Source organism: Eumetopias jubatus, unplaced genomic scaffold, assembly GCF_037043125.1.
Source record: "Eumetopias jubatus isolate StellerSeaLion01/CBP00866 unplaced genomic scaffold, mEumJub1_p1.0 scaffold_2, whole genome shotgun sequence".
Taxonomy (NCBI): domain Eukaryota; kingdom Metazoa; phylum Chordata; class Mammalia; order Carnivora; family Otariidae; genus Eumetopias; species Eumetopias jubatus.
The window spans coordinates 3,545,476-3,568,069 of NW_028274808.1; the positions used below are offsets into that span (position 1 = coordinate 3,545,476).

At 37.0% G+C, this 22,594-nt stretch overlaps 1 protein-coding gene across 1 annotated transcript in view; it reads right to left on the reverse strand.

The window, feature by feature from the left end:
* CSMD1 (CUB and Sushi multiple domains 1) overlaps positions 1-22,594 on the reverse strand; it is a 1,681,733-nt gene that overhangs the window by 298,964 nt on the left and 1,360,175 nt on the right. The window contains exons 27-28 of the mRNA XM_088021297.1: positions 12,175-12,366; positions 11,553-11,679 (exon numbers count right to left, since the gene is read on the reverse strand). Coding sequence (XP_087877423.1) covers positions 11,553-11,679; positions 12,175-12,366 — 319 coding nt within the window. The remainder of the gene's footprint in view (positions 1-11,552; positions 11,680-12,174; positions 12,367-22,594) is intronic.

The following is a 22,594-nucleotide window of genomic DNA, read 5'->3' on the forward strand; positions in this document are numbered from 1 at the left end:
GCTGACACTATTTTGCAACTGCCATTAGCTAGAAACTTAACTTGATTTTTAGATTCTCCTATTTTTCTGATATGTGCATGCAGAGCTATAAATTAAGTTTGAAGTTATTATGTATTTTTTTAATTTTCAAAATGGAACGTGTGTTTTCTTACTGAAGAGGAACAGAATCTGCCAACCCCAAATACACCACATTGGAGTATTGATTATTTTGAATTAAAGTTACTTAAGAAACAGCTGATGCAAGAGGGACACTCTGACTCCCCCTTGTCACCCTGGAGGCAGGAGATAAATGTCCTCTGTGAAATGTACCCTCCTGTACCAGGAAAAGAGACATCCTTACCATCAGGGAGAGGGACTTGAGGGCCAAGAAGACTGTGCAACAAAATCTTGTGACTTCCTCACTAATTTATCACCCCAAGTCCAAACTTCTTTGTCTTGTCAATTCTTCATGAATTTCTTATCTCCTTGTACAAAAACTGTAAAAACTGCCTGTTCTAGTCAGTTCTTTGAGTCTCACAATTTCAGTGGGGTTTCTGTACATATGAATTAAATGTGGTTTTTCTCCTGTTCATCTGCCTTCTGTCCGTTTCATTATTAGACCAGCCCAAGGAGCTACAAAGGAAGAAGGGGAGTGTTTTCCTCCCCTACATTACTTTTTTGCTATAGATTTCTATTTCTATCCCATTTTGGTCAGCATACAGGGCATAAAAGAAAGTGATTCTGTATATTTATCTACAGTTTGTTCCTAGTATGTGATCATGTTTACATTTCATATTTACTTGAACAGAATGTGCAGGTTCTAATTGGAGGTTGAATATCTTAAAAATACGTCCAATAATTGCATGGCTCAAATCTTCTATAAGCTTACTAATTTGTTATCTGTTTGATCTAAGGATCATAAAGAGTTATAAGAAGTGTACTGTGCAGTTTCCAATGTCTCCATATAATTCAGTCATGTGTGTATTAAATTATGTTCTTAGCTGAATAAAAGTTCCTAACTGTCATATATTCCTGGTGAATATATACCCCTAAACAAAACATCGTCTTATTTTGTGTGTTAATAATTGCATAACAGGTATCTGTAGTAAGGAATGGAGATAGTTCGAGGATAGAATTCCAGATCAATGTTTATTTTCCTTTAGTTCTTCAAAGATCTCCTTTTAGTCTGTATTAAAAAGATGTCTTTTATCTATAAAAATGTCTTTTATTAGGCTAATTAATACATGCCTTTCTTTCTTTATAAGTTTTTTTTTAAGACTTTTTATTTATTTATTTGACATAGAGTACAAGAAGGAGTAGCAGGTAGAGGGAAAGGGAGAAGCTCCTTGCTCAGCTCCCCACTGAGCAAGGAGACAGATGTGGGGCTCCATCCCAGGGTCCTGGGATCATGACCTGAGCCAAAGGCAGTTGCTTAACCAACTGAGCCACCCAGGTGCCCCTATGCCTTTCTTTCTTTGGCTGTTTGCCTTTGGAGTCCTTCAGTCTTACTAGAATGTATCTAGGTGTTCACTGATTTTCACTAATGCTACTTGGGACACATTACGCTAATTAAATGCAAAATTCACATTGTCTATCAATTCCAGAATTTAAGGTGATATAGGGAATAACTATCGCTGTAGAATTATGAACTACTTATGTAACTGCCACTGTAGAATCACTTTTATACTGTGTGCTTGCAGTACTTTTTGATAAAAATAAAAACTAATGAAGAAAAGAAGAAAAGAAGGAAACTAATTTAAGTAATTTCTCTGGGTATAAATCTGGCAATACACTTTGAACTATGTATGAAATTATTTTCTAGAAAATACAGATTATCAAAATTGACTCCAGGGGCTCAATATAGAAAAACATATAGAAATACACAACCTGTATTTATCAAAATATTTAAATTCGTGATAAATTGAAAATAGGATAAATGGTCAACAACAAAGGAATTAAAATTTCACTAAATATTGATATATTAGTCTATCTATCTATCTATCTATCTATCTACTTATCTATCAAGAGAGAGAAATCCATAAAATATAGCTAAGTGAATAAAATAAAAAAGTATGAAACACTACAATTTTTAATTACCCTGAATAAATAATTTTATTTATTAATTCAAATAATTTTCCTATAGATTTTAGGGAAATTTTCTAACTTTAGATGGTAAAATTTAATATTTTTTTCCATTATGGAGATTTTTTTGTATAGTTAAAATATATTTACTGAAGTAAAGAACAGTTAAGAGTTTAGTTCCTGAGACTGGGAATAAAATAGTGAGGCCCAATATCACCACTTCTGATTCACATTATTCTGGAAATTGTAGCCATTGAATAAGACAAGCAAAAGCATTAAGTCTTGGAAAAAAGAAAACAAACCCTTATTACTGTAGATAACATGACTGTACGCATAGAGAAAACTTGAAAACCTACAAACTCTCAGAATTAATAAGAGAATTTATAAGGGATAAATACAAAAATATAAGTTGTTTTCATCTAGCAGCCACAAATGCAAAATAACATAAAAATACTATTTACATTAATATAAAAAAATCCTGTAAGTAGGAATAGTTCCGACAAAAGATGTGCAAGACCTCCACATAGAAAACGGCAAAGCATTATCAAAACAAGTTATATAGGATCTAAATAAATAAATATTCCAAGCACCTTGTTAGGGATCAGACAACTTAGAACTATAAATGATGTAAGTTTTTCCCTAAATTGATCTATTGATATAATGTGATTCTAATCAAAGTCCGAGAAATTTCTTTTGTAGAATGTAACAAGTCTTTCTAAAATGAATATGGAAATGCAAAGGGTAAGAATAGTTATAGCAATCTATATTACAAAGAAAAAAGCTGGAAGATTATAGTACCTGTTATCAAGACTTATTACAAAATAATTAAGTAATTAAAATAGAAAAATATATATCTATATAGATCTGGTTTATGATAAAGATTGCATTGTAACATGCAATGAAGAAAGATTGACTTTCACTAATGACAACGGCAATAATAAAATACCTGAATATTCTTCATACACACACAAAAGTCAATTCCAGATGAAATAGAGACATAAATGTGGAAGGTAAAGTAAATCTGCAAGAAAACCTAAGATAATATTTTTATAACTTCAGAGATGCAGAATTTCTTAATCTGGACCCCAAAATACTAACAACTACAAAAAACATTTGACATAACACAATTTAAATACAGGTAAGAAACCCACTAATTATAAAAGAAAAATGAATAAAAATAAATTTGACTCATTGAAATTAAGACCCATGTTTATCAAAAGACATGATACCAAAAGACTGACCATAGAGTATAAGGATAAGTGTTAAACATATAATTAGCAAATAATTGCATTCAGGATTTATAAAAACTATACACACATCAAAAAGTACAAGAGGCATTCTGGTACAGGAAAAAAAAGGGGACAAAAGACTTCAATTGGCAATTCATAAAACAGGATATTCAAAAGGCCAATAAACAAAAAAGTGCTATCCTTGATAAGAGAAATGCAAATTAAAACTATGTACCCACTAGAATGGCTAAAATGAAAAAGACAGTCAATGCCAAGTGTAGTTGGAAGGTGGAAAACCTGGAAAATTTATCTACATGGTGATGGGAGTAAAGTCAGCTATGACCACTTTGGAAGATCCTTTGGCAGAATCTACCAAGGCTGAGTATAGAACTTGCCATTTCTCAGACATTCTAGTCCTAGGTATGCATCCAAAAGGAAAACATGCATGAATTCACCAAATAACACATGAAAGCATATTCAACATGACAATCCAAACTAGACAAAGACAATCCATACAACCATCAATACCCAGATGAATAAATAAGTTATGGTGTATTAGTGCAATGGAATAACCTAGCTATATCAGTGGGAGTGAAGGTTGAAGAAATGAAGATACAACACCAATCACACTGCATCATTCAATTTTATATAATGTTCAGATTAGGCAAGACTTATCTGAAGGCCATAGTGATCATCCTTGAGAATGAATTATTCAAAAGGAGTTCAAAGGGCACATGTTACATCTTGATGATGCTCTATGTCTTTATCTGGTTGCTGATTACACGGGGTGTTATTCCGTGAACAAGCCATACACTGAAACTTTGTGCTGTTTCAGGCATGTATGTTATACGTTAATGAGAAGCTTCCACAGACAACCAACCAACGATGAATCTCAGTGGTGTGAAATTTGCCAATTTGGAAAATGTCTCATGACTCCAACAACAAATAGGATATAGCAAAATTTAAACACAAAGTAACAGCCATTTAATATGAAAGAAATAGTAAAGGTCAGTATGCCAGACAGTATATCACTGGTAGGGAATATTTAAAAATCAAATAAAATATTGTATCATCCTTAAAAAACTCACACTTATTTCAGACATAGGCACATGAAAAAACAAACAAACAAACAAACAAACAAAACATACACATTGCAATGCACAGCATCACAAGCTCCAATAGGTGTAAATAAAGCTTTAGGTCAGCATAAAGGGCATGTGTCCAATTCTGCCTCAAGTTGTCCAGGCGGGGTCTTGTCAGGCAGAGATGAATAAGGAAGGAAATTCAAGTAAAGGCAGACGGACAGAAATGAGTAAACATATATATACATAAATATGTCAAAAATGTAAAAAAAAAAAAGCTGCAAATAAATATAACAAATAAAATGTAGAGACTTTTTTCCTCTGCCAAATTTTTTTTTAAAGATTTTATTTATGTATTCATGAGAGACAGAGAGAGAGAGAGAGAGAGAGAGAAGCAGAGGGAGAAGCAGGCTCCCAAGGAGCAGGGAGCCTGATGCGGGACTCGATTCCAGGACCTTGGGATCATGACCTGAGCCAAAGGCAGACACAACCATCTGAGCCACCCAGGCGCCCATCCCTGCCAAATTGACAAAGATTAAAAGACTTTGTTGAGTTTTGGTGAAAATGGGGAGACTCCTCTTTTTCATACACTGTTGGAGGCAATATCTACTCTTTTTAAAAGCAATTTTGTAATGGTCATAAAAATTTAAATGTGCACACACAGCATGGCTCATAACAGGGAAAAATTGAAAATAACCCAAATATTCTGACAGGGTATGGTTTAAACAAATGCTGGTACATTCAGGCAATGGAATATTATGCAGTGACGTGATTGAATGAGGTTGAATTATAAGTAAGGACCTAAAACTTTGATTACATTTATTAACTGAAAAACTACCCAGAATAATATGTAACTTGATACTATTTTGTAAAAATAATTCAGTAAGTAGATAAATGAATAAATAAAATTTTATAATTCATGTTTGCATAGAGAAATTATAGAAATATATACCAAATTTTTAACTGTTATCTCTCACATCTAGGATGACAGCAATCTACATTGCAGGCTTTTTATTTTTCTGTAACACTTTTCTAGTATTTCAAAAATAAGGGAAAAATAGATACTTTGAGTGTCAATGGGCTTTAATTTATTCTGCATATAATAAGCAGGCAAAATAATCTTTTTTTGAAGATTTTTGTATCATAAAAAGATTGGTAATAAAACATGTAAAAATGTTTCCACCATTTCACCCAGACTTTTTTTGTGGTTGTTTATTCTAAGGTATTAATTACAAATAAAAGCAAAAGTTCACTTGCAATACTATTTGGCATATGATTATGTATAATATTGAAAATTAGAAATAACAAAAATAACTAACAAGAGAGACAATATTTAACAACACACACTATAGAATACAAAGAAGTACATGTAAGATATGTTTCAACATGCTAACAATCACTCTGGTAGCAGGATAATGGGAGCCGCCTTTTTTTGTTTTTTTTACAGTTTTCAAAATGTCTCTATATGCCTTCATTTTTCAGCCATATTAAATTAATGTTGTTAATAAATAAAATAAAACATGTTCCCTAGAGTGAGAACAGTGGACTAGAGAAAGCCCTTGCAGGCTGGTCAGATAGCATGCCTCATGCATTACAAGGGTCAGGAGTAGGTGGGCAAGCACTACCTGGGAGTTTCAGTCATGGAATTAATGAGATGTGAGGATTACATGAGTGTGGGCATGAGAGGAGCTTGTGATATGAAGAGTTTTGCCTCCTGTCCTTGGATACATGTTTATGACATTAACACAGACAATAAGTTTAGAAGGAAGGTTGCTCTAGGACAGAAATGCTGAGTTCAGAGAAGAAAATAAGTTATTTTTAGATGGGATAATAAGGATGAAAGTTTTGTTGAAGAGTTGACATTTTAACTGGGTCCTAATAGATGGGAAGAATCTGGAGATGAGGCAACAAGGAATAATTGGGGAGAGCAGAGGTCAAGAGACAGAGCTCATATAGCACAGCTGGGATTAGGGACTAACGTATATATGAGTAGTTAGAGATAAATCTGTAAAGGCACAGTAAACCGAATCAAAGAGGGTATTATGGCTCTGGTTAAGGAGCTTATGCTTGCTGATCAGCGATGGGAGTGTTTGAGAGATTGGGGAGGGTAAATCATGCGTTTGGAAAGGTCATCTGGGAGAAGATTAATATAAGGAAGGTAATGAGCATGTTAAGTAAGGAACTGGAAGCGGCAGATAATAAGAAAGGAAGATAAACAAACGGAGAGCTGACAAGGCTTTGGCTCATATGCAGCTAATTTTTTCTCAGTGCTTATTATGAAGACATTTAATGTAATTAACAGACGAATGCTGTGAGACATATACTGACATCATGGGGAAATATTGGAGACCAAGGAAGGAGAAATAAGGAAGAGTAGAATACTGAAAATTAGAATCCCCAGTCAGTTGGAGGAAGGTGGTTATTGACAGAAATAGGGAATACAGAAGTAGAAACCGCAGCAGCGGGAATGGTAGTAGGAATGGTGCAAGTTGAGTGTCTAGAGTCTATCTGTGGGGAGCTCCTCATTTCCAAAACATCGGTAATGCCAATGTTTCCACTGCCAACTCCTCCTAAAACTCCATCTATGTTCAACAGAATTTCACTTCCTGTGTTACCACTTTTCATTTTTTCCCCATACCTTCATCTTTTTTGGCCAATGCCCTTATTCATGATCTATTGATGCAAAATGTCAAGCGGGTTTATCATGGAAGACAAGGTGGCACCACAACATGCTTTGCTGTCTGTGTGTGAACTGAAGAGTAGATGTTCAGTGCTCAACTACCCAGGGACTTTGAGAGACCACTTGGTCAGCCAATGATCATGACGTGCCTCTGTTGTTTGTGTAGTGATATGGGACCTGAAGAGCTGAAAGAGAAGTCTGTCTTTCATGCAATTCTTCCCAATCCATCTACACATTTCTACCGGAATTTCAACTGTGTTGTTGGAGGACTGGTGTTAAATAGTCACACCTGCCACCGTTCATGTCAGGATCCTGCAAAGTGAGAGATGTCTGCAGCTCTCCTGCCTCTCACTCACTGTCCCCTGAGTGGCTGGGGAGGTACACCAAACCCAGTGGCTAGCCCCATGCCCCCACGCCAAGGACTGGAAGCCAGCCCAAGACATGGCAGACTTGGGAGCACCACTGGTCTCTTCCTTTTTGTTGGCTGAAATTCTCTTGGTTGGTTATTTTGTCACATTATCTCCAAAAGATAGGTGTAACTTGTTGTGTTCTTAATAAGAAAGGAGACACCTTAGATGTTCTGTTTCTGGCCCCATATGCTTAACTGCTATATCATCAAAATGCTTCCAACTTGGGTTTCTGGCCTGTTTGCTAAGGCTCAACATTGAGACTGGACATAAGTACCTAATGAATGGAGGTTACTGGCCTGCCATTTTCCTCTTGACTCTATTTCTTATGGGAATCTTGAAGTCTGGTCAAAAAGACATTAAAATATCCCTAGATTTCCAAGCTAGGTCTCACTGTACTCTTTCTACCATCCAACACAGCCGGGAAACAATTCTAAGACACATCAGGGTCAGATGAGGACCACCAAGCCACATTTTACTTTCTGTAAAAGTCTGTGTAAGGACAGTTTTGACAATCTTGGTAAATTTTTGATGTACCCCTGATGTTTCTAATACTGCATGAGTTTTTCTAAAAGAATTCCCTTCAACTATACCTCCAAATGCAATTTCCTGTGAATGATTAGGAACAGAAATACTTTCAAAGTGAGTTTTCCAGACAATTACACTTGCAGAAAAGCAATTAAAACCAAGGAACAATATACACATGCAATTATGCAAAATGTGGCTTCTAATGGTGCTTGCTGAAGATGTTTATAGCACTGTTACCTTTATTATATAATTATATAAATTATAGCTGTGCTCAGCAATGAAATACAGGGAGTCTCTTAGAGAAATGTTTACATATAACACTAAACGTGGCTAAATTTACTACATGTCTTGTGATTAGACTTTTAATTAAATTCAGCTCAGGTAACTGCTTTATAGAATATATGTTAAAATTACAAACCTCTTCCAGACCCAAGTGCCCTATAACAATAACTATTTAGGGTTCTTCTACCACCTTGAACAAAAAGTAATAGCAATATGCAATCAGAAATTGCTCTGGGCTTCAGTGAAATCAAAATAGGCCCAGTAAGAATTGGCCCTGAAGTGTGTAGAAACAATCCCTTTTATAATTTCTGGGATCATGTTGCTTATTCCTTCTTGGAGAGTGAAAAACATTTGCATTAAAGAAATCATAGTCTAAATGCATAATAATGAATTCCATTTATATTAAAAAAAATTTAACATGTAAATTAATCCCTGGACCCATGTTTATATAACTGATATATTCTTCATTGTCAAGTAAATGGGGTAGTTAATATTAGCTATGTTGCCAGTGGAAAAACTAACACTTCGTAACTAGCCAACAAATATCAAAGCTAAGACCAGACCCTATTTTTCTGAGTATTAGTACTATCTTAAGCCTAAAATTGTACATCATGTACTTTTAAGTATGTTTTTTTTCAAAGTACCACACTAAAAATAATCTATATTTTCTTAATGAAGAGAAATCACCAGAAACATTTTGATACAAAGTTGAGAAAATTAATTATAAATACTGATACTTTCTTCTTAGTTTCCTATTTAGGAAGGGCTTTATAGGTTAAATCAGACAGATGTTTACAAATTTGGTAAGATTAATTCTCGTATGTGTAAGATATGGAAGAGACATAAGACGTTCTCAGAACAACAGACTGGTGCATCCAATGTGTTTTTTCTTTCCCCCTAGAATCCTAATGGTTAAAAGTCAAAGCCAGTTCATGATATAAAATGTGTACATTTTTTATTACTTCAACTCATTCTTACTAATCTCTTTCCTCTTTTCTTATTAAAATGTTAATGAAGTATTAGATTCACCTGCAAAGAATGAATTCATCACTTGGTCTGCATTTAGGAAAATAGTGCTCATTTTAATTCTCAGGGAAAAACATCACAAAGGAACTTGTAAAAAAAATACAAAAATTTGGAATCCTCCTAAAAGAAAAATATCCTGTTTATGTAAAGCTATTTTGTCAATCATAAAGAATTCCTAGAATTTTTTAAAATAAAAACTAGTGTAGCAGCTTTTACAATACTCAGATCAAGCATTCAGGAATTCAAGGTTAAGAACTAATATTTAGTTTTATTTAGTTCAATGGAAAAATGACTGCATTGATTTCCATAAAGAATACAGATTCTTAAGTTGATACTCAAATATACCTTATTCTTATCCCAATAGATCAATTATCTAATTAATCATTTATGTTAATTAAGGACACAAATTTACTTATTTCTAAAGGATTTTATTTATTTATTTATTTATTTATTTATTTATTTACTTGAAAGAGAGAGCACATGCAGCCTGGGGGAGGGAGAGGGATAAGCAGACTCCATGCTGAGGGCAGGGCTCAATCTTACAACCCTGAGATCACAATCTGAGCCAAAATCAAGAGTTAGATGCTTAACAGACTGAGCTACCCAGGCACCTCAAGGACACAAATTTATTTTTAAATTAGTCATTATGAAATAAGATATTGTATTATATACATGATTCAAGTTCCTTCTCTTGCTCCACTTAAGTAAAAAGAATCATTTTTTCTTAGGGCTTAAGAGCGGTAATAGTTCGTACCATGTTAGTCTAAGAGGGCAAGATGTTCGTGCCATAACGTGAAAGAGAGCAGGTGGATTTCAGAGGACGGATATCATATGAAGGGAACAGAGTGTCACAGGATAGAATATGCATCTCCCCTTGGCTTTCATTCCATTTTACTGTCACTAAGTTACAAAGTCGCAGTATGGTGGTTCTATGTCTGTTTAACATACATTACTAAGTTTGCTAGGGTGCCTTTTATGAATAAGGACAAAAATCAGTGGTTTGTGAATGCATCTATCCATTCGTTTGCCCCAGAAAGAGGTTTCTGGGTTTGACCTCCCACTTGATTCAACTTCATGTATTTGAGGCTGAATTGGCCATTTAGTCTCTGGTGGGCATAACAGCACACAGGTGGAGAGAATGGATCAGGGACCTGGGGATTAGGCTGTTGAGACAGAATTTTTAAACAATAAATTTGTACAGATATTTCAGAACAACTACAATGAAAGGGAAAAATTAATGAAGATAGAAAAACGAATTTATGAGGCACTGCCAAGGACTATATACTCTCTCCTTGTTCATCAAAAACTATAATCAAGAAACAACTCATTTTGAAATTACTTTTTGATTTATGTGCTACGGTTTTTGACACAGCCTTCTGACTAGAACACAGAAAAGTTGCTTTAAAAAGATTACTTTCTGTTGGTTTACTTATTGGTATAAAAAATTTACCATAATAACTGAGAACCATCAACTGAAATACAACACTTTCTATTGAAATGTTTGCACCATTTCCTATGATTTTTAAATGGTTTTCCTTTATATGTAACTTTAGATTGAAATGCTTTCTTGGTCTACCCTAAACTTACTTTGGTATAATACAAATGACCACATATTCTCCCCATCCCTGTATGCAAGCCCCTTTTCAGTATGTCTTTGCTTTTCTTTCCAGTATGGGGTGGAGTATATTTCTTCAAACCTCATCTTGTCTGCTGATGAGTTTTGTTTTGGCAAATGGCATGTTAGCAAATGAATGCAAGCCCAAGTTTGAAAAATTTGTCATCTCTTGCTGCCAGAAACCTTCCACCATGAATAGTTTACTGAAGGAACAGAAGTCTGGTCTGAAGAGGCCACAGCCTTCCAAACCGTGCAGCTGAGATCTGCATGGTTCCATCCTAGACCATCACCCTGTCAAGCTTGCTCAGGTCAGCACTGCCCAGGCAACACGCAAAGTCATGGGCAGATAAATAATTGTTTTCTGCAACTATAATTTAGGGGCCTGTTTGTTATGCAGCAAAAGTTAACTGATACATTTATTTTTCTCTTTTTTTATAGATGGCTTAACACCAGTTCTCAAAGGAATTCCAAAGTAAGCATATGAGCCAACAAAAAAATTTATGCACACCTTTACATGTTTTTCTTTGACTCAGAAGTGTGAAACCAATCATGGATTATAATAGATGTACTATTATCGCCACTACAAAAATAGAAGACATTCCTCTATTCTAAAATCCTCTGAAACCAAAATAAAACAAATACCTGATAGTCTTCCCTGGGTCTGCCTCTATGATCCAGGTACAGTGAAGGTTGTTGTCATAAGGAGCAGGGTAGCCGGGAGACAGGATGCGCCCAGAGGTGGCGGCGTGGATCTGACCACCACACTCGGCTGCAAGAGATACGGACACTTGAGGGAATTTACTCCAGGCCCCCACAAAGATTTCAATTTAGCTATTTTAAAAACTAAACCCCAAACCCTCACATCCACATTATACATCTAGCCAAAAAAAAAAAAAAAAAAAAAAAAAAAAAAAAAAAAAATCACAATTGTCTGTCTCCATCATTTCTTTCCTTTCCTTGTTCCCCAGCGTTATCCTGATGGGAAGACATTGCCCAGTATGTAATTCGAGTCAAGAGTATAAAACAATGAAACACTCATGTTATAATTCTCATAATAATTCCATGCATATAGTCTCAATAAAATAGTACCAGGAAGTCTTTCTTTCATACATAAAGCAAAAACCAGAAAACATGCATATCTTGGAAGTACATAACGAGCCTACACTGGAGAGAGAGCAGAAGCATCCTGTCCTCCTCCAAAGCACCTGGAGCTCCTGTCCTAGGTAAAATTTTGTGTAGCAATGAAGCCGGCTGCCCAACTCACCTACACAGGAAGGCAGCGGTTTGTCCCACACCCTGCGGTCACCACTGAGGCAGGTGAGTGTGTCGCTGCCATGCATGGCGTAGCCCGGGTTACAGCTGTACAGAACCACAGTGTCAGTAAAGTGGCCTTCATCTCGGATCCTATAGCCATAGTTAGGGACTCCTGGATCCTCACACTTTACTAGGTCAAAACCTATGAGAAAGGAGGGGAAAGATTGAATGGAAGTAACGGTAGTGAACAACAAATAAAGACAAAATAGAGAACGTTATCAAGTGCCCCTCAAAGCGTTGAAAGAAAAAAAGAAGATTATGAATTTAAAAAGGGAAAAGCAAATGTGGGTCTCTCTTGGATTTTATTTGGTAACCATTTGTTGTTTCATGAGGTTGGGTCATTTTATTTGTTCTTATCTATTTATATAATAATGAGAATCTTTTTTCTAAGAGTGCCAAATTGTCATCTACTAATCCATATTGGCTGCCGGCATGATGGATTCTCTGGCAAGCCTCCAAGCCTTCTCTCACTGAGCTACAAGTTTTCCTGCTTCCACATACCCTCTCTGCGAACCCCAAAACTTCCAGAAGGAGGGGCCAGCCATGCCTGTCCCCAGGACACTCTTCAGAGTCTTAATTGCCATTGCTCACTCTAGCCTACAGTCAAGAACCACCTACCTTCACACCGACTTCCTCTAAATCTCCAAGATCTTAAGGTTCCTGGGAAATTAAAAAGTTGTTCCTACTCACAGAAGATGGGCTTGTGAATTTCCACCTGCCACACTCCTACCATGAACAGTGAAGGGGGCGACGGGGCAGCTAACGCCATGCACAATGGAAACCCCAGAAATGAATCACTATAATGACTTCATCAAACTCAGCTCTTGAACTCAAAGAAATAGATGACAGAAATGAAGATTTAGCTTCTGCAGAACTGAGAGCTATATATTGCTTTTTTGTGAGGCAATATTTTAAGCCCATCTGTGGATACAGTCTTACACTGACATTTCTCTCCTCATATCCTGATGCAAATGTTGGCCCTTCTAAAGAGTAGAGCTGGAAACTTGATGTACCACATGGTCTATTTACATTTATTTCCACCTAACTTTGGCTTCTTCCATTCCTCCAGAAAGAAAGAAAGAAAGAAAGAAAGAAAGAAAGAAAGAAAGAAAGAAAGAAAGAAAGAAAGAAAAGAGATTTTTTTTTAGTTTATAATAATGATTGTTGAATGAATAAATATTCTGAAAGTGGAGATGTTTAAAATCCTGAATCAGATGATTAGAATCACATGTGAATAACACGAAAAACTAGATTATTTTATCAACTTTTGGTGAGGACTCTACAGATAAAGCTCTTCACTAAAACCTTTCTGGAGGGGGGTTAAAAAATAGTAAAAGACAAACAGAAAACAAAGATGTACCAACAAAAATGTCTGTCAAACTTTATTTGGGATGAATTTTTTAGAGAAATGTCTGTTTTATAGGTTTTTCTATCATTTAATCTTGATTTTTCTTAAAACCACATCCTGTCACACAGACAAATTAAGCCAAATTATTTCTGATAGGGTAGTTAGTTTTTCCAATATCAGTGGTCCCTTCTTTTTTATGTTGCCTTCTATTATTTTTTCAAAAGTTCACTTAAGTCTTCAATGGCATCACGGATTTTATTATTTAGAAAAAATGCTATACTTGATTCCTAAGTGCTCAAAGCCTCCAGGCCGACCCAATGTCATTATATGAAATATACTCCTCTTCCCTGTCAGAAAGTTGAAAGATATTTGGGTAGTTCAATTTTCCAATCTTCGGTCCACTGAAGAGAACTTTGTTCCTATAAGACTCACATGATTTAATAATTCATTCCCAGTTATGGATGGAAGCATAGACATTTATTCCTGGAGGAAACACTGAAAGTGGTCCTGATCAATGTCTTGAAAGGAGCAGAGAAAGATTTCAGAAACCCAAAATTCCTCTTCCAGTTTGTCTCTGGGACTCAGTCTGTCCACAAGCACCAGAAACAGCCCTGCTCCCCTGTTTCTCTCCACACATTAAATGGGATTCATTTTGACTAAGTTTTGCTCACTTTGGGGTGAAGGAGTCATATCACCATTTCTAAACATTTCTGTTTTTTATGTCAATTTATTTTTTAAGATTGTATTTATTTGAGAGAGAGCACAGGAGGGGAGATGGAGAATCAGACTCCCCACTGAGCATGGAGCCTGATGCGGGACTCGATCCTGGAACTCCAGGATCATGACCTGAGACGAAAGCAGTAACTTAACTGACTGAGCCACCCAGGCGCCCATCTAAACATTTCAACATTACTTTTAAACACTGGTAAAATAAACTGCATTGATGTGTAACAGTGGAAGTCTGAAGCAGCCAAATAAACCTCTCTGATGTTAATTCTGTGTCCATTTCAGGAAAGGATTTTCCTGTGGTTTATCAAAAATATCTCAAAAGTACTTTTTAAGATTTATCTTTAAATCTACAAAGATATTCCTCTAATAAAGAGATATTTCAATTCTAATCTGAATCTAAAACACTTTATAATAATCAGTTTTAATAATGCTAAACAGTAATGCCTTTAAAAATATAGAGAAGATATCCTTTCCTATCCTGAAGCCACCAGCCTGCTGGAAATCAGTGCAGCAAATACTGATTCTGTATGTTCTTTATGCCACAGAACCTTTAAAAAAGATTAAATCAAGTTATTTGTTTCAAAACATTATCTATTAAGAGTTGCAATTGTATTGAATTTATTTAGCAATTCCATTTATTTATGTTTTTCTGTGAATTCTTCTGAAGTCATATAAATAGCAAAGATGCTTTGAACTAAATGTTCCAGTGAAAACAGGCTGTAAACATCAGGCTGATGAAAATGACTGCTCCATATCTTTTGCAGTATTTACCCAGTCTCTGTATTTTTGAAGGGTTAAATTCTATATATCTTGAACATCTAACAAAATATTACTGTTATAAGATCCTTCCACTTAACTCTCAAGTATTTGGTCTAGTTCTTATCTTCCAAATACTGCACTTGTATGAGATGAGAATCTGCTCTAGATCTAATCCATTTTGTGCCTCCAGGCTGAACCCTGAGGGCCACAGTCATGTGAACTCGTCCAGCCTCTGTCTACACAGCTCTTAAGAAGGTGCATTCAGGTGCAGGTGAGCTTTGAGAAGACAATTGAACAAGGAGAGTGCTTGTCATTTACGGATCTCTGGTAGCTTCTCCTATGAACGACTGAAAAACCTTCAAATGCTTATAGAAGCCTGTTATCCCATAACTTTACCTGAGACTTATCTCAATTTGAATAATGTACTTTCTGGTAAAAGTCTCCTTGGTAATATAAGAAAGGTTGTCACATGCAAAAAAAAAAAAAAAAAGCAAACACACACAAAAACACACATGCAAAGGAAACACGCTTTCACATTTACGTGTGGTAGAAAGAAGATCAAATTACATATATTTTTATTTACCCCATGTTTGGCAGTCATCTGGAAAGAAATGTGGTTTGAGATCAGAGCACTAGTTCAGGTTATTGTGGTGGTTCACTCGAGACATGAAGTTCATTAACAGTGAATTTCCTGAAATGTTTGATTGAATCCTGTTATTCTAAACACAGATCTCATTATTTAGGATTGGAATTCTAGGTGAAGCATGTGTGCTCGCCTTTGAGTTTTAAATTATTACTTAAGAAATTATACATCAATAGAGTGTTTTAGCTGTAGCTGTTGTTGGTTTCAAATTGATTTTTTATTATCAGCTACTTTGTTCTCATTTAATTATTTTTACCAAATACTGTTGTACTATTGCTGTTATTTCATGATTATGCAGAAAGATACTCTGAATTTCCCCAAAATAGCATTATTCAACAGGATGGTGAAAACATCTCAACAGGAAAATGACCTCCTGAGCTCCCGAGTGAAATATCAAAAAGCCTGCTGAAGTTCAGAATGGAAATCAGATAACCAAAGTAATCACCTTCTTTTCTGGGACCATCTTGGTTCTCATGAACTATGTCACTAACACTGCATAAAGCAAGGTAATCATAGCTAAAAATTCCAGGAGTCCATCTTGAAATATTTTATAATTCCAAATATATTGTATACATCCAAAATGAGTCTTTAATGTGGAATATACTCTGACCTTGCACAGAGCTATGTAGTGGTTCAAGGTTTTTATCTATTCTGGGAAGGCTTCATGAAAAAATGTGCATTGTTCACCTCCTGTCACTGAGGTTTAACACCGCACACCATTTATCCCTGTTGAGGATATTTAAAGCCGAGGGTTGGGGAACTTGGAGGAGGACCAAGGTCAGCCTCTACATCAGGGCATGGAGATGGATAGACTGAGGGCATTTTACTCCGAATCAGTTTTTAAATGCATCCAACTGGGAACAGTGTTCTAACTCATACACTGTGGTAAAGACTTATGATCAGCACATTATCTAAATTTTTAAATCAGATCTGTGACTTATGAGGCAGGGAATTTGTTAGGCACTATGAGTAGAATTGCATGGAACAGGGCCCTCTTTTCACTGGTCTACTTACTTACACAGGTAAGAAAATAAGTATATTTTTAAGATTTTTATTTATTTATTTGACAGAGAGAGAGAGAGCACAAGCAGGGGGAGCAGGAGGAGAGGGAGAAGCAGGCTCCCCGCTGAGCAGAGAACCTGACACAGGACTCAATGCCAGGGCCCTGGGATCATGGCCTGAGCCAAAGGCAGACACTTAACCAACTGAGCCACCCAGCAGCCCCAGAAAGTAAGTATTTTAAAAACAATATGATACTTGCTATGGCAAAGTTTCATGGGAAGGTTGAGAAAGGCACAGAAGGAAACAGGAAGGCTGGGCACAGCTTTGCAGAAGAGATATAATTGAGCTCATCTAGAAGGAAGGTAGGCATTGGCTGTTCTGGAACCAGAGGGGAAGTCTCCAAATAATGTCTTCACAATTATGTGGGGGTTTGGAAGAATGCGGCATATCCTGGGATGCAGAACAATTTCCCGTAGCATGTGTGTCTTACTGACGCTGCATTGAAAGCATCAGGAGAGGGCTATCCTGCAGCCCCACGGAGGGCAGTGAGTCAGTATGCAGTGGGGTGGGGGTAGGAAAACAGGTGTCTGCGCGAGGAAGTGACACAGATATTTGTAGCATTTCGGAGAGATAATCAGTGCCACTATGGAGTTTGGATTGGAGTGAGGGGAAAAAATAAAAGGAAAAATTAAGCGATGTTTATGTAGTGCTGAGGGTGGGCTTCAGAGGTGGGATACAGGGTAATACATGAGGTAAAATCGTGTGTGTGTGTGTGTGTGTGTGTAGCACACAAACATGTCATCGTTCAAGGTGGGCCTGAGAGATGAGTGGAGGCAGTGGAAGGGTGGTTGTGATGGGGTGGGGCGAACGCAGGAGAAGGCACTGAGCTCGCATGAGGGCATGAGGGAGAGGAGAAACATCACAAGCCCGAATATTAGTGTCGTCTCACAACAAGCCAGCGCATGATCCAAAAAAGAAGAAACCCCTTCATCAACAACTTGTACAAATAATTAAACATGCTCTGAACATTTTGGGGGGCATGGCTCAAGACAACGTCAGGCCTTATGGTTCCAATTTTAGCATATGTGCTGCCGAAGCGAGCACGACAACGTCAGGCCTTATGGAGCTTACTGTCAAATCGAGGAATCAGACACAATGACAAATAGTGACAGACTGTCATGAGCACCTGAGCAATAGAAATATGGAAACCGTGGACGGCCATAGATGGCTGTGGACACAATCCTACAACTGCACATTTGTTTTCTCCGTACTGCTGTCCCTGCTTTCTGTTGCTTTTCTACTTTTCCCAATTATTTCTCTGTTTTGTTGTAGCCACTTCTTTTTATATTGGAGATAAATAGAGGAGCACGGAATACTTTTTTAGGATAAATAGGAACTTTTATCCATTTTTATAAGTATGGCTCCTTCTATCATATAGAATTAAGCCCACGGTTATGTGGTTAATATGAATACTTGCTTGGCATTACCACACTCTGTTCAGATTGTCCATGTCTTTTCTATATTTAAGTGTTAAACAAAAATGTTGATGTCAAAAATGATGACTTTAATTGCAAATGTAAGCTATGAATATTATTTTCATAAAATGTAATTTTTATTATGATTTCCACCTAGTAATTTACATATGGTGGCTAAGTCTAGTAATATTTCACTTTATTGATAAAATATATCATGAGTATAATTTCCTAATACAATGTTTTCCTTTTTGGACCAACATTAATGGGCATTAAAGTGAAAAACAAAGATAATTTAGATAATCTCATTGAGGACACATACCTGGAAAATCTTATTCTCTAACCTACAACATTAATTAATTCATGAAATCACTTAGGTGACGTGTATTTGTAAAGTGCCTATTGTAGTTCAGATTCTTTGCTAGGTGATGAAAATATAAAATTAACTGATCTCTGTCCTGGCTCACCAGGAGCGCACAATCTCTACAGGAAGACAAATAATATACAACAGTTAACATCTTACATCTTAATGGGACATCCATTCATCAATTCAATACACACTTATTACACACTTAATATAAAATATGTTTCACATGACACCATATCCTGTTTCAATATACAGGCATAGCCTTGCCCTTCAGGGCTCTGAGTTTAGTTGGAAGTATTATTATCACATCAACAAGTGCTTAAGAAGGGAATGGACGCACATTCTAGGTGGCGACTGGAAGAGTTCACCCAGCTGGAGTCTTATGTCCTTCGTCAGGATTTCTGTGAAAACAGGATGTTAGTACAGGGCAACCCATTTATAGGCAGCCACACAGTATGAAATATGGCTGCTTCTAAATGAGCCACCTGTACTTTCCAAGGGGTGCACAGGTGACTGCAAGGAACACGCCATGCTTGATGGTGGATGCTTCCGTCAGGTTTACAGATAAAAACAAACATACACAAGTACATATGCACATTGATACAAAGCGATATCCAGAAATACAATGAAATGACTTCAGCCAACAATATATCACATTAACTACATAAAATGTAATTTGATTCTTTTCAGAATCTATTTCCAGATAGAGTGGTAGCTTTTATATTTCTTATATGCAGAATAGTTTAAGAAGTAACTTCCTCTCTAGAAAAGACTGTTTTCTGAGGTGGGGGGGAAGTCCAAAAAATAAATACAACTCAGCATGTTTTTACTTTAAACTCTGACACTCACTAATTGCCTAAAATACCTTGACTATTCCAATAATCTGATTAACTATTGTTGATTTTTTTAAAATTTAGCTATAGGAGTTTGCAATCCTGAAGAATCTTCATGTCCATATATGAAGTTCAGAAGAACTGAAAAATCTAGCAATTTATACTTAAGAACTTTGATATCAAGACAAGGAAGAAATTAAAGCCAGATTGAACACAGATTTTGCTAGTTTGTGAAAACGATTATCAATATAGAGCCAATATCTAGACAAAGTGGCAAGTCAGACATCTACTAATATATTTATCACAAATACCACAATTAGAATATATTTTGATCATACTGTTATATAATTACACATTTTTAAAGACCAAGATACACTTTCAGCAACATTTTCTGTAAGAAACTTGAGCATTCATACAAAATTGAACTATATAATTATTATTTATGGTAGAAAATTTTCATATTCTTTTGCTATATTACTTATGAAAATCTTGACCCATGAAATGAAAATGGTGGAAAAATGGGAAAAGGGACATTAGGAACACATCACTGAGTTATTTTGAAAACAACCATTTTTTAGTAGTATAGATTTTTCAGCACATCATCTTAATTCCCATTGTCTTAAACTCAATGTTTACATTTGCATATATTTGTTTTTCTATGGGAATTGACATTTAATTGACAGCACATTTAATTATTTACTTTTACTTTAGTAGAGAACTACAAGCTGTGGCTAATTAATTGTTTTCAGCCATGGATCTCAGGGTCTTCTTTTCACTTAGGAACCAGATAAAGAGACAAGTATCTTTCCATAAAGGTGATGGTGAACATGAAGCAGGCCCCATAATTAGTACTTGTAGAACACACACTGGGCCATGCAGCACATTAGCCAGATCTGTCTATGCTATCTCTTTTCATCCTGAAAATAATCTTACAAAATGGTTAATTATAGGATCCTAAGTAAGACAGACAGAGGAGTTTTGCCACAGCTAAAACCAAAGGAGGCACCCTAAAGAAAGTCAGGTTCCTGTCAGGAGCGCAGAAGCCTAGCAGCTTAACACACACAGGATTAAGGTGATGATTCTCAATAGAGTGAGTTCCTGTTGATGTAGCCCCTTCCCACGCCCTACTTGGTCCTGAGAGGACCTTTTTCCAATGGTGGCTGTGCCCATCCTGGGTTCCTTCAGCCGTCCTTGCTGGGAATGGGGATGCAGGGACTATCCAAGACACAATCTCACAAACTCGATCAGAGAGAGTACTGTCTCTTCTCACTGGCCATGGAAGATTCACTGGATTTGGCCAAAAAAAAAAAAAAAATGTGATAAATAATGAACAAAAATCATTTTGGGAAGTTCACTGGGGGATTTCATTGTTCTTTGTTCATAAAATAACTGTAACCTTTTCCCTTTCCCCAGAAAGGTTTTCCACATTGGATCAAGAAACATGTCAAATTTACACACAACCAAACAAACTTCACACTAATCTTCAAAGGATTATCCTGGAGGCAACCAGTGACGAGAGTCTTGGTTCCATGAACACTGCTCTTGGCTTTCCTCAATCGGTGTATTTAATTCTTGCCAAAGAGAAAAACAGTGTATGAGGAGAGCAAAGGCACCCATGGACAACGTCTAAAGACCCTGAGTGGAAGAAGTAGAGTGATCGGCAAATGGAAAGGTCCCCACTGGAAGAGAGGCTGGCAATGCCCTGATCAGGGGGCCAGGGGCACGGGCATGGGGATTCCCTGGAGACAGGACACGAGGGACAACACAACACTTTGAAATGACGTCCAGACTCAATCCGGTCCCAAATTCCCTTTCCTTCACTTAGTCCCCCTTCCGTTTCCAAGCATTAACAACGAACAATAATGCTTCTTTCTTCCTGCCCTCATATAGAGATTTTTATAAGAAAAAGTAAGATTTATGAAAACACACTGAGCTCTTCCTAAGTAAACTCTGTATAAATATAAGGGATTACCAACAATCTTCGGATTTACTGCTGTTGTTATTATTCATATGTTGTAGCTTGTATTATTCTATAGCACACAAATACAAAGTAATTTTCAAACCATAAGCCAGAATGCACCACTTCAAGCAATGTCGCGAAGCCATCCATTCCCCAGAAGAGACAGCCAGAAGCGGACCACTGCTGGCTTCTCCAAGGTTCAGGATGGAAGAGCACCATTCCTCATGTTCCACCTCTCAGTCTTGCAAAGAATTTCCGCATGAGTGACTGTCACCCATCAGCCTAACTGTGACTTGTAAGCGCCAGCCTGCCCTCACCCAGCTTTGGAGACATCAGTAGCGGGAAGCACCTGATTTAAGAACCAGTGTGTGATCTCACCCTGCCGCACTTGAGAGACAACGCTTGCTCGCTGGGAACTGCTACACACGGGCTGTGAAGTATGACAAACTTCGCCCAGAGTTCAGTTGCAAAACCCAAACGCAAAACAAAGTGAAATAGGTAGCCCAACAATTCTGTGAGCAAAACAAAGCCCATGGATTCACTCTCTCCCCAAGTGGGCACGACTTCCATTACCACCCAGCTCATCTCAAAGATAACCACAGCCCCAACACCTTGAGATAATCTGACTCCCTTCTTTCTGTTGCTCCCATGAAACCATGCACCAAAGCCCTACAAAACCTCCCCAGCATGCTCTCTCACACGCCTCCACTCTTCCTTTCTGACTTTTCATGTCCCTCCCTCCCTCCCTCCCTCACACCATGGATGCTGCCAGGGCCTACTAGGGGATTTCCTGGCTGGATCATCCTTGAGACCCAGATGAAATTCATCCTCACAGTCTTGTCACAATCCTGTCACCTGCTCTTGCCTCCTGTATCCAGGCTAAGTGCCCAATTGGGCCTCGGCATCACTCATTTCCTCCAATCATACCTGTCCTTTAAGGCCAAGTTCAGCCCCTTCCTGCTGAGGCTTCCCTACCTATTTCTCCTGCATCCTCTGTCCTTCCTGAATTTCTTATGAGTCCCACCCCAAAAAAAGTGGCAGCTGGTATACTGCGTGTTTTTTTATTCTTCGATGTGTTCCTGTGCATAGAGTTTATTACTCCATCTGAAAACTCACCTCTTTGAAGACAGGGTTAGGCTAGTGAATACTCTGTTTATTTTATCATCTGAGGAAGTTGGGCAGTTAAAATATAAATACCAAAATGTATTCATGCTACTGTATTTCATTGGTGCTTATATGAATGCCAACTTGTTAGTA